Source organism: Corylus avellana, chromosome 1 (genome assembly GCF_965113065.1).
Source record: "Corylus avellana chromosome 1, dhCorAvel1.hap1.2, whole genome shotgun sequence".
Classification (NCBI taxonomy): Eukaryota; Viridiplantae; Streptophyta; class Magnoliopsida; order Fagales; family Betulaceae; genus Corylus; species Corylus avellana.
In genome coordinates, this window is record NC_142490.1 from 13,458,673 (window position 1) to 13,471,450 (window position 12,778).

General features: G+C 32.3%; 2 protein-coding genes across 2 annotated transcripts in view; one reads left to right on the plus strand and one right to left on the minus strand.

Moving 5' to 3' along the window:
- LOC132168444 (peter Pan-like protein) overlaps window positions 1–2,594 on the minus strand; it is a 4,483-nt gene extending 1,889 nt beyond the window's left edge. Inside the window, exons 1-5 of the mRNA XM_059579429.2 lie at window positions 2,323–2,594; window positions 1,823–2,002; window positions 992–1,222; window positions 469–561; window positions 187–374 (exon numbers count right to left, since the gene is read on the minus strand). Of these exons, the coding sequence (XP_059435412.2) occupies window positions 187–374; window positions 469–561; window positions 992–1,222; window positions 1,823–2,002; window positions 2,323–2,340 (710 nt within the window). The 5' untranslated portion in view covers window positions 2,341–2,594. The remainder of the gene's footprint in view (window positions 1–186; window positions 375–468; window positions 562–991; window positions 1,223–1,822; window positions 2,003–2,322) is intronic.
- Window positions 2,595–5,290: 2,696 nt separating this feature from the next.
- LOC132172051 (pectinesterase inhibitor 6) lies at window positions 5,291–6,296 on the plus strand. The gene is made up of 3 exons (XM_059583484.2): window positions 5,291–5,381; window positions 5,480–5,584; window positions 5,673–6,296. The coding sequence occupies exons 2-3, from the start codon at window positions 5,481–5,483 to the stop codon at window positions 6,145–6,147; spliced, it is 579 nt and encodes a 192-aa protein (XP_059439467.2). The 5' UTR covers window positions 5,291–5,381; window position 5,480; the 3' UTR covers window positions 6,148–6,296.
- Window positions 6,297–12,778: the final 6,482 nt, after the last annotated feature.

Sequence of the window (12,778 nt, forward strand, 5' to 3'; positions counted from 1 at the left end):
CTTTCCGACAACTTTTAAATATCAAGTCTAACAATATAAAAGTATCACTTGTAGTGACCCATGATGAACTACCTGTAGACCTCAGGAAACACTTCACAGTGGATGGTAATATAACGCTCATTCCCAATACTGCATGCTAACATAATTTGCTTTAAGAAGACTAAAATAATAAGAAATACTCCTTACTTTGTGATAAAGTCGCTCACGTCCTGAAGATTCCTTAAATCTGGGAATTGATGGTTCTGCACAAATTTTCTAACTCTACGGGAGACACCCACAGGCTGTAATCTTATGGAATAATGCCGAAAATCGATAAGCTTTGTGTCCTTGTTATAATTAAGCAACACAATTCTCTGGCAAGAAGAAAGTTTGACCTGAAAAATTCACATTAAAACAACATTAAGAGGGGATATAAGATCATGAGTCTTGCTGGTGCTGGGAATAAACTGAAATTTCTTTGAAACTCACGGTGTTTATATCAATGGCGGGAAAGATGTTCTGAAACATTATGGTTGTGAGCTTTAGATGTTGATCACCAGTCCCAAAACCAGAAAGAACAATCTGCCAATAAAATATACAGAGATTAATATTGGCAAAGTTTAAGAAGAGAGACTATTTCACCATCTGCTTAAGTCAAATTACGCAATTGTATGGCTGCGGCCCTTTCCTCTTCTGAGAAACACATAAATTCACTAGCATTAGCTAATAGAAGATATGTGTATTGTGTAAGGTACACACAAAGTTGGCTCGTACGAACAATTCATGAGTTCTGCTGCACTGAGATAGTACTACAGTTAACTTGTTATGTCTCATGCTAAAAGGCTAGTAATGATGAATAATACTACTGATCATTTCGTCAAAGATGAGACAGATGCAAATTCCCAAAGAGAGCTATTTTAGCATTTTTCTTTACTTTCTCTAACTTTTAGCAAATCAAACAAATCATGAATTTGTGCTTTGTACGTGAGCTTGAGTGAGAATATAAAATTACCAAAGGAGAATTTTTGAAAAGATCTTGAGGACATCTAGGACGCAATTGAGATTGAGCAACATCAGTTGCCAATGAGTATTCTTGTATCTTAAATGTAAGAGTTGGGCCTTGTGGGGTCCTTCCAACCCTCAAGTAGGGTGAGGTTGCAGTTTTTGACAATATGAGGAAATGCGTTACACCCATAGGCCCAGCAACATTCAAAAAATCTTTGAGACTATTCCGTTTCTTCTCCTGCAATAATAATAATAATAAAATATCAGTTAACTAAAAAATTCTGTCATAAAATTAGGATATTACCCAAAAACAAAAAAACAAAAAAACAGCTCAACAACATTATGTCTGGCCATATAGACAAATCCACTTAGAAACTGCCGAGTACTTGCTTTTAATCTAATTTTAGCCTATTGTTGACACATTGCAGTGGCAATCACATTTATAAAAAAGAATTACCGGGGGAATCACAGTATGCAGAATTTAAGCTGTCCACAGTTATGCTCAATAATTTGCCTATGATCTATATTGCTTAATTGAGTTCCTTATATAAAATCGCAAGTATTTATTACAACAAACCCGCCATTTATAAATTGCATAAGCTTCCAACTCACAATTTACATTAGTCTGAAACTGAAGTAAAGAACTCCTCTTGAAAAGCATTACACGATGACCCCAAAAACCTTTCAGTTGCTTTTGTGAGGTTAAGATATTTTTCGCTCTTAAAAATTCACACTCATGTGATGCGTACTTCCATCAATATCATATTGCAACAGAGTTAAGCTTCAGGAGACAAAGAAACAGAAAGAGAGAGCAACACAGAGAACAAATAATCTTTACCTTAAGATTGAGAGCAGTATAGGGAAGCATCAACTTTCTCAAATCCATTTGAAGTTGCCTGAGAGGACCAGGCAACTTCCCTCTCGCAAACACAAAGCTCTTTGGAATCTTATCGCCTGTGATATGGTCCACAGTAGGTTGCTTCTTCTTCAATACCGGCTTCACAAACACCTTCTTCTTCTGTTTAATTCAAATAACAGCAAAAACAATCACGCAAACCTGTAAACACTCATAAAAACTAGAACCCCGTTTGGTTGCTCAGAAAATGGAAGAAACAAATTAGTTATAGAAAACCCACGTAAACAAAACACCGAAATCAAAACGTACTACAGTTATTTGACTTAGCCTCTCACGCTACAATTTGTTCCTACCTCCAGATTATACCACATATATACCATAAGACCCCGCAATTCATTTTCTTTTCCTTTTCTTCCATTTTCTCCGCAACCAAACAGCAGGGAAAGTTAAGAAAAACTAAAACATGACAAGATTTTGCTTACATTTCGGAACCGAGCCATGGCTTCCAAGAATCTTGAATTTCAGAGCTTTCTGATCAAATAACTTCTATAGCCTAAAAAAAAAAATAAAGCAAACATTTAGCATAACCCAAAATATATAAATTCTTCCTCAACTTACATAAATCAAGAACAGTTACTAGAACAAAAGTTATGGTTTTTGACGAGCCAGCTAACGCTAATTTCAGAATTCTAGGACTTCAATTCAAAACAATATGAATTATATATCAGAATCAAAATTAGTATAGAAATTAAACAAAAAGGAACAAAAATGAGAAGAATACGAGGGAATTACCGGGTTTTTTTTTGTGGTTCTTCAGTCTGCGAGTGTCTTAGGGTTTAGGGTTTTATCAATTTGGGCCGGGCTGAACCAAAAATAAGAGCCCAAGTTTGGCCCACTACCTGAAAATAGCTGGTCACTAGTCTCAAATGTATGGGCGGTTAAGGACAAAGTTTAGCTTTAAGCTGGGCTGAAGAAATGTTTTTCAGTATAGCTTCTTTGTTTTGAGTTAATCTCCTTAAACTATCCCTCCAATAACAATTACCCCATAAACTATCAATTACGACAATTTACTCCCAAAACTACCAAAACAATGACAATGTACCCTCAGTGCTAGCAAAATGACAAAATTACCCCTATATAATTTTCAATAAGACAAAAATACCCTTACAATTTTGAAAAAAAAAATATAGTATTTTTGTTTTTATTTTAGGAAGGTTAATTTCGTCATTTTTTAAAAATCTGGAGTACAGTGTTATTATTTTGGTAGTTTGAGGAAGTTAAGTGGACTTTACCATATATATATATAGTGTTTGGTAAGACTAAAATTCACGGTCAAACAAAAAATATTTTTGGTTGACAAAAAAAACTTTAATTTTCATAAAATAATTTTTCTTTTTTAAAATTATAAACCGTTTTTTGATTTTTAGCTTTTTATTCTCAAATCTCCAAAATTTGTCGTACAAACTCGATTAAATTAGCATGTATTCAAAATGTATGAAATTTTTATATATATTTTTAATAAAGTATGTAATTTTTATGTGTGTTTTTAATATATTTTTAGACACCTCAATTTAATAAATTGAGTCAAAAGAATTTCCTTTCTAAAATAATTTATTGTTTATATATTTTCTAATAATGTTTTATAAGTAAAATAATGGTTTAATTAAAAAAAAAAAGTCATATTCGCATATAAATTCATAAAATTATGTTTTCTGAAATGAATTTGGTTTAGGCTCCGTTAAAAAAAAAATACTGTATGTATGTGGTAGTTTTTTCATTTGTTATTTAATTTCAAATTTTTCGTGAGAAAAAAAAGAGTAAAATTGAATCCGAAACGTTTTTACCACACCTAAGCTAAATTCGAAAGGGAAATGCTAAGTACTATAATTTTATCTAACATTTATTCAATAATATTGACGTAACATTCTTAATCAATTGTTTTTTTATTATTTATTATTATTATTATTTAACAAGAATTAATCTAATAGTTACTTGGGAGTACTACATCATCATTGTTGAATGAATGTTCAATAAAATTACAATATCTGAAATTACCTAATCCAAAAAAAAAATAAAAAAATGTAGTTAGTTAATAGGGTAAAGTCCACTTAACATCCTCAAACTACCACCCCCAATGACCATCTATCTTTCCAAACTATCAATTGCGACAATTTACCCCCTAAACTACCAAAACAATGACAATGTACTCTCAATTTTAACAAAATGACAAAATTACTATTACTAAAATAAATGCAAAAATACTAAAATTTATTGATTTATTTATTTCAAATTTTAAGGGTATTTTTGTCCTATTGAAAATTTTATAGGGGTAAATTTGTCATTTTGCTAGCATTGAGGGGTATACTGTTATTGTTTTGATAGTTTGGAGGGTAAATTGTTATAATTAATAAGAGTCGTGATTGGGAGCACGCCTGGCGTGCTTCAACAGTGAAGCACGCCAGGCTAAATTTTTTTTTTTTTTTTTTTTTTCAAAAAAATTAAAATAATAAAATAATAAAAAAAATCACGCCCGGCGTGCTTCACTGTTCAAGCACGCCGGGCGTGCTCAATATCTTTACCCAATTAATAATTTGAAGAGTGTCATTGAGATGGTAATTTCAGGGGTTAAGTAAATTTTACACTAATTAATATAACAACATATGTACCTAGACACATCTTCCAACATTACTTTCAACTTTATTGAAGGCCATTTATTGAAGGAAGGAAAGAGGCCAATAATATTCCAGGTGTCCACGTCTACAGTAATAGTCTCATCACACAATTTTTAACAATTGACCTTATTGATGTGACATTTTGATTTAGCAAGATTTTGGGGCCCTTTTTCAAGACATGAAAGCTTATAATTTCCAATACAAATATGGATATTACTATACAACATATAATTGCCCTACGAGGATAAGGTCAAGATTTTGCTACGTCATACATTTTTTGTCCGACCACTCTTCAAAAATTTTGAGATGGCTAGGCTAGTTAGCTACCCCTCAAGGGTAGCTCCTAAAAAAATTGTCATATTATTTATTTTGAGGTAAAAATAAAAAATAAAAATTTTAATTTTCAACCAACCATTTAAACAAGTAATCTGACCATCTCTCAAGATTTTTAGAGTGATCGGACCATTCTCTTACCTCTTAAGAGTTTTAAAATCGGCCAATCACCTTTAAACACTTTTGAGAGTAGCCGGCCTCTCCTTTTGGAATAGTCTGATCGCACCCTTTTTAGCGGCGGGTTAAAAGAAGCTTATGTTTAGGAAATTTTGTTTGGCTCAAATTAGATGATATGACAAAATCTTTACCATTCATTCTCACCACCTTCCATCCACACAATCTTTAACTCCTTAGTCACCACTCCCTTTCCCTTTCTTTATTGCACTCACCAGCCTCTTGCCGAAATATATCTCCACCTGCAAAAACAAAACAAAAAAAGGGAAAGAAAAAAAAAAAGAAAAAAAGCTCTCACCCTTTCCAAGTCACCAAAATCCTTTTCAGAAACCTGCCCCTCAAAAAGCTCTATGATTTCACAGGTCATAAAAAAGCATGAATCTCCCTTACTCTTCTCCTATTTCATTCAATAGTTTCTACTTGATCATCTCCTTCAACTTTCTCTGTTCTTTTTCTGCAGAATGATCAGAATGTCATGTATTCACCACATATTTGTGACCTTCATGTTTCTTGCATGGCTGGCAGAGGGAGACAACTATGTTCAAGATGCATGCACCGTCACAAGGTATTCTTAAACAATCAAGACAGAATTCGAACTCACGATTCCTGTTCTAATGCAGACGAATTTAATCATTTAATTTATATTTTTACAGGTATCGAAACATCTGTGTTCGCACACTCGCATCATTCTCAAACACCGCTAGGAGAAGTCCTAGCAAGTGGGCACGTGCCAGTGTGTCCGTGACAATAGGTGAGGTGAAGAATGTTACTCAGGACTTGATAGGATTGAAGAAGCAAAGGGTAATGAAAGGAATGAACATAATTGCCCTCTCAGATTGCATTGAATGCTTTGAAGATGCAGTTGATGAGCTTTACAAATCTCTGAATGTTCTCAGAAACCTCAGCAAAAGTACATTCGATATTCAAATGGGTGATCTCAACACATGGATAAGTGCAGCTCTGACAGATGAAGATACTTGCTTGGATGGCTTTGAAGGCGTTGAGGGGGGAAAGCAAGTTGAGTTGCTTCGGAAGTGGGTTTTGAATGCTTCTTATGTCACTAGCAACGCCCTGGCTCTTGTTAGCAAACTTGCAAGCACAGGTGTGGAAAGCCTAAACGATCCATAGAAGTTCTGCAGAAGGATTTTGGCCATTTTTACACAAGTATAAAAATATTATATATATAATATAGTTTTATTATGTGTAAAATAAAGATTTTGTTTGGTTGCCAGTAGCGACCTTTTTCATTTTATATAATAAATTTCATGCAGTTTCTATCCATATGTACGAATGTATGCATTTTTGATTGTGACAGTCGAAATAATTGCTTACTAGTCTACAAAGAAATCTTGTTTCTGAGATATGAATATTTAATGGCTTGAGAACTTTGTGTCGGCATAGGCCGAGTAACGCTACAAGTTTCTCTTGTGTTCATTTTGAATTTATCTAAGAATTATATTTCTATTAAAATCATCATTGAACTTGTAATTGATCATTATTGAATTTTGATAAAATAGTAATTTTAATAGTCACATCATTTTTTAAGGGACTTAAAAAGAACACAAGAGGGACTTCTAAAATTACTCGCATAGGCCGCATAGCCAACATTCATCTATTGCTTCTTCTTTTTTTCTTTTAAAAAAAAAAAAAAAAAAATTATCATTGAATTTGTCAAACCTACTTGTGATCTCACATTCAGTCATACTAACTACTGTATCATGTAATATATATATATAAAAATCTCTTTTTCATTTCATAAAACTTTAGTATAAGTGTAACACCCAGGGTAATTAATAAACGCTAAAAGAAATTAAAAATTGAGAAATAAAAACTAAAATAATAAATAAAATAAATGTTTGGGTGAAAATAGATTGATCACAATGAGGTTCGTAGGCATTTGGCAAAATAGGAAAGAAAATTTATAAGTTATAAGTTAAAAGTTTAAGTAAGTCTTGGAGATTACATTTGAACACGAAGGAACGTACATTTGAACGGGAGGGAATCTCTATGTTGTAGTAAGGCACGCTAGTAGGATAGAATCGACGGTCTCAGGATTACATATACGATGATCGTGTTCGATCAAATGCGCAAAGTGCCCCATTCGAACGAGGTAGCATCTCCACATGTCACCACATATTGGAGTAATAGGTAAAAATCAACGGCCTAGATCAATACACGCGTGTGACTAAGTGAGATTTGACACGCGTTTAATGCTGGCTGACATACCACATTCGGACTTGAGTTTAAAACACATTCGAACGCACATTTAAAACACAAAATTTGATTTTGAAATTTTTTAACTGAAAAACAAACCATCCAATGTAATCCTTTCCCAAAATTTGATTTATATATATTTAAAAAAGAAAAAAAAAATGGATCAAGGAAACCACCAAAAGACCAAACACAGGAACAATCAGAACAAAACCGAACAGAGTTCGGAGTAAGCAAAATTAGCCCACTATGGTTGGGCTCTGCCACATGTATCTACTAGAATGTCATTTTGGGCTCTATACATATCTCACATTTTTAAGGACAACGGATTTTTCGAAGGCCTAAAACATCTTCCTTTTCTCATTTTTTCACTAGAGAATTATTTTCTTTTCGGACAAACTTTTATTTCAAATTAGACTAGAAAAAATTTATTTAACTCAATTTTTTGTTTGTTTGTTTGTGTTGAAACTGGTGGCTCATATTAATACCAGTGGAAGGCCAAGTAGATAAGAGCGGAGTGAACGTCGCGATACGGTACAAAGTATTTTGGGGATTTCCTTAATACGTTCGTACAAGTAGGGTTTATAGTTTTTCTTATATATATATGTATGATGTAACCCTGAATTATTAAAAGTAAAAATACAGCCGCCTCTCTGTGGACGTAAGCAAATTGCCAAACCACGTTAAATTTATGTTTCGACTCTTTCTTTCTTTTCAATTCTATATTGTTCATCAATTATTGTGCAAGATAACAACAGTTTGTATTTTAACCAAGTTTATTAAAATGACATATATTAAAAATACATATTATTCTCACGTTACATATATGTCTAGAAATTAATTAGTACATTTTGAACATGTGTCAATTTAATAAATTGAGAGTGACTTCTCATTTGTATAAGTCTCTCTCTAATGATAGGATTCATGAAAGGGATTCGAAAATAAAGGTAGATTGTTTGTTTAATTAAGATAGAGACGCTAGGCTTGCTTATTTACATGTCTTTGATCATTAGCTTTATGAAAAGGTCTTGGTGGTCAATTTTCAACCTAGTAAAAGTCATTTTTGGAGTAGATTTTTTTATTTTTTTATGGAAGTCATTTTTGGAGGAAGGAACGGAAATAGAGCAGTTCCTTGGAAGTTCTTGAGGAATGTGACAGAACAATATAAGGTGATCATTTCTGACCCACTGTACTGTTCTCAATTTTTTATTTTTTATTTAAAAAAAATAAAAGAAAAGAAATTAGGATTGAAATAAGATTTTAGTATAGGAAATGGAAGCTTATGACTGTGAAAACGATTTGCCTCCTACACATATATAGGACAAAAATGATTGGAAAGTCCAAGTTACAATACAGAAAATTCCAAGGGTTTTGGGATGTAGTTTGGCAGCTATAAGAGAAGGTGTATGACTTTGTAACAGTCCATCCTTTTATACAGTATGTGAGCCTACTATAAACTTACTGCCAAAAGTAATATTTAACATTACTCCTAAGAATGTGTTAGTAGTGGCGATTCCGACAACTAACCTACCACATGCCGGCCAATTTTTCGACCCGCATGGGTCGACTTGGCAAAGGGGAAAGTTAGTTTCCGTTTTCAATGGAATTCCAACCCCCAACATCCCTTATTATAAACATCATTTCCTTGTTGCTGCCATGTTCCGTTTTATTTGGTCTTCTCGCTTCTCTCTTTGACGCTCTCTATCTCGCAGAGATATAAGACAAAGAACAATGATATGTTTTTTTTGTTGGATGAATAAAACAATAACATTTTGACATTGTTAATTAGAAATGCTGATTTTGACTTCCGCCCGAAAATCACCTTCAGTCAGAAAGAAGTCGAAAGCAACTCCAACTTTCCGATAAAAGCACATATGAAAAGCAAAAAGTTAATTTCCGCTTCCGCCAACTCTAATGCACACCCATAAAAGCATTATCAATAATAATTTTTGCAAGAGGAGAATTCAAAAAAAAAAACAAAGTAGTAGAGATTCAACATTCTTGGCCTGCCTTTAATTGGTATACTTATTTATATCAATATTAGCTTTGTCCGGAGAAACATCTTGAACCATAAGTTTGGAGAAACATTAAATGTTTTCCCAAAAACAAACTACTTAGATTCACGTGAGGCTAAGGGCAAAGAAAAAAACACACAAGGGAAATTCTCTCCTACTCAATGTCTCATGATTGGCATGGTGGTACCGAATCTGGCACAAGGAGAGGCGAAACGTGCGAAATCGATAAGCGCCACGTGTGTGGAGGAGAGTCAATGTCGCTTGAGCACGAATCCTCCTGCGACGTGCAAAGCAAACGAAGTCCTGTCTCTTTTGTGGGTCCCCCCTCCTTCGTGGTTCTATCATATGCTTCTGAGCTTCTCTTACTTTTTTTTTTCTCTTATTATTATTATTTTTGAGATTTGGAGGGGAGAGGTTGAGGCAAGCAAGCGCGCGCAATCCAAGCCTAGATTACCGAAAATGAAATAGAATGTGAATATGTGAAAGGATACAAATTTTATACGTATTTACCACTTTTGGGCTTTTGCCTACATTCTATTTTGATCGGCATTTTCCCTTTTTACCGCAAAAAACAATCCCACATTCCCAAATCACTGCTATTATTGCATTTAAATTTCTATATTTGAAACTGAGAAATATTAAGAGTTAATAAGTTTTTCATATTTGGTTTAAGACATAAATTTTTTCTAAATCTGTCTGGAAGAAATATCATGCAACCCATTTAAAATAGGGACATAGTTTTCCTCCAAACTGGGTTTGAGGAAGTTCCTCCAACTCAATCTATAAAAATGACATGTGTCATTTAAACATGTGAAATGCACATGTTTTTTTAATAGTAAGGACAAAGTTGAAATAAATAATATTAAAAACTCATGTACATCTTACATGTTATTAAAAAAATGACACATGTCATTTTTATAGACTGGGTTAAAGGAATTTTCTTCAACTCAGTTTGGAGGAAGACTATGTCCTTAAAATAGTGTTAATTGTCTATAAACATTTAAAATGTTAGTATAGGTTAGTAAATTGCTATTAATGACCTTAAGAATTTAATGTGCATTTTAAATATTTATAGACATTTGACATTATTTTAAATAGGATGGAAAATATTTATTCAGACCCGTTTGGAGGAAATTTTTGTCTTTTGGCCTATATTATCCTATAAATTCAATAAATCAACCATTCGATTTGTAAGGTCCACAAATCTAACGGTTAATTTGTAAAATGAAATGGGTCAAACACGAAAAAAAATATCGATTCATAACATTTCTAAAAAATAAATAATTCATACAGGATGAAGATCTCGGGTATATAACCATTTGATTTTAAATTCATAATCATCACATATTGGATGCATGAGACAATGTTAGATTATGTTTTTTTCCAACCAAATGGCCATGTTAGTATTCTCACACGACAAGCAAAGGGCAATGCATCGAAAATGGCAAGGAGGGAACTTTTCTTTGTTTCTCATTTCTAATGGGTGAGCTAATTATAGACTTTGAGCATCAACTAAGGATAATTTGAAATTAGGTAACGTGTCTCCAATAACTTTTTTATCGCCACGAAATAGCAAAATTCACATAAAGGATATACAAAGTACATAAAGGACCATCTCATTGTGTTGCCAATTTTAGACAATATATAATACATCCATATATAAAGTAGTGAAAGATGAGAGCGGAAGCGGAGTGAAAAAGAGATTGATAAAGACGGTTAAGGCTACATCTTTATTGTATTTAAGTAGGTTGATAATACAAAATATGTCCTTAATTACAAGGAAAATGTGGAAGCTAGCGAGATAGAATGAGTAAATAAATATGATAATTAAATTAGAAGATTTGATTATAATTACACATGAATGATAAATGCATGGGTCGATAAAAAAAAATATCAATCAACTTAATATAGAAAATATTCTTACAGAACCAAAGCATACATGGGTTGATCTTACAACAATATGAAGCGTAGCTATATATCAAACAGTTTAATCTTCCATTGATCTCGAAAATTCGTAGGAATTATATACAAGTAAAGACTATCCTGCCTGCGATTTAAAAAATTAATTAATTTTTATTTTTATTTTTATTTTTATTTTTTTCTGTTTTCAAATCATAATTTGTTTAAAAATAAAATCTCAAACGATATATTTTAAGCGATTTGGTTTAAAAACGTACACTTTTTATCTACAAAATCTGTAATACTTCAGTCTTATATTGAGAAGATGAGAATTTATTCTAGGAAAACTCCAAACTGACTAGTTATTTTGGGGTAATAACGTAGATGTGAGTAACACTTTTTCTTGGGTCGAGGACGTCAGGAATTTAAGAGAGAGAATTTGTAACACTCCAGTCCCATATTGAGAAGTTAAGAAGAAGCTCACATATAATGGATGGCTCTAAATTGACTAGTCCTTTTAGGCTAATAGCATAAATGTGACTAATATATATATATATATATATATATATATATATATATATATATATTTGATTCAATTATTTAATTAATATTCAAACAATTTTCATAATATTTTTTTAAAACTATTTTGTTATGTTTTGAAGCAATGGACGTAAACCATGTCTTATTTATACACCCAAAAAAAAAAAAAAAAATGGAAATCTTATCTTGCCCATAAAAAAAGGAAAAATCAAAATGGTATTCGATAAAATTATAGGATTGCAGAAAAAGTTGGAAGTCTTGAAGATAAAGCCCGGCAGCCATGTAAAAGTTTACGAGGTACATTTTCTAAAAGTCCAAGAAGTGCCCCCACCATTTTTGTGGTCTGGTGCGAGGTCTTCATCGTCAGCTAACCTCAACGGAAAATAATATATATGAGTTTTTCGTGCTTGGACTTTCCCGAATTAAGTAAAATAAACAATGATGAGTGCAATTAACTATCTATATATATATATATATATATCATAATTGGAGAGCTAGAAACGATTTCTTTTAGAAGTGGCCATGAATGAAATGCATGTGCAACTTCTCAACGTGCAGATCTCTTCTTTCTTAAGCTTCTTATACAATATTTATTGTTTTTTTTTTTTTTTTAATTATTATTATTCATCGAAAGCAATAATGCCTTTTCCCTTTTACTACGTACGTTATGAGGTTTTTGGTTTAAAAGACTGAGAATTCCTTTAAAAGATCAAGAATATTAAAGAAAAAGAACCCACGTTAAAAAAAAAAGGGGGAAAAACATGGAAAGAATAATGGACAAAGTGTTTTTTCAAATTTTTTCAATCTAGTCTATTAAATTAACGTGTTATCCAGGTCGGAACTATAAACCTACTTGGAGGGCAGTAGCATCCCAAAATTAAAAAAAAATCCCCTCAAAATTATTAGTTTTTTTTTTTTTTTTTTTTATGGAATAAATTCTTTAAAATTTTGTTTTAGTTTTGCCCTCATTTGCTAATATTCTAGTTTTACCCCGTGCGTGTTCAAATACATGTGATTTTCGCATGTATTTTAAATAGAATGTGTAATTTTTACGTGCAGTTTAGATGCGTGTCAGTTTAATAAATTAAATTTTA

What these genes read in the sequence shown, in the direction of transcription:
- LOC132172051 (XM_059583484.2), top strand. Translation starts at nt 5,481, where the DNA reads ATGATCAGAATGTCATGTATTCACCACATATTTGTGACCTTCATGTTT. An exon ending in GATGCATGCACCGTCACAAG is followed by an intron (nt 5,585 to 5,672) that starts GTATTCTTAAAC and finishes ATATTTTTACAG; the next exon opens with GTATCGAAACATCTGTGTTC.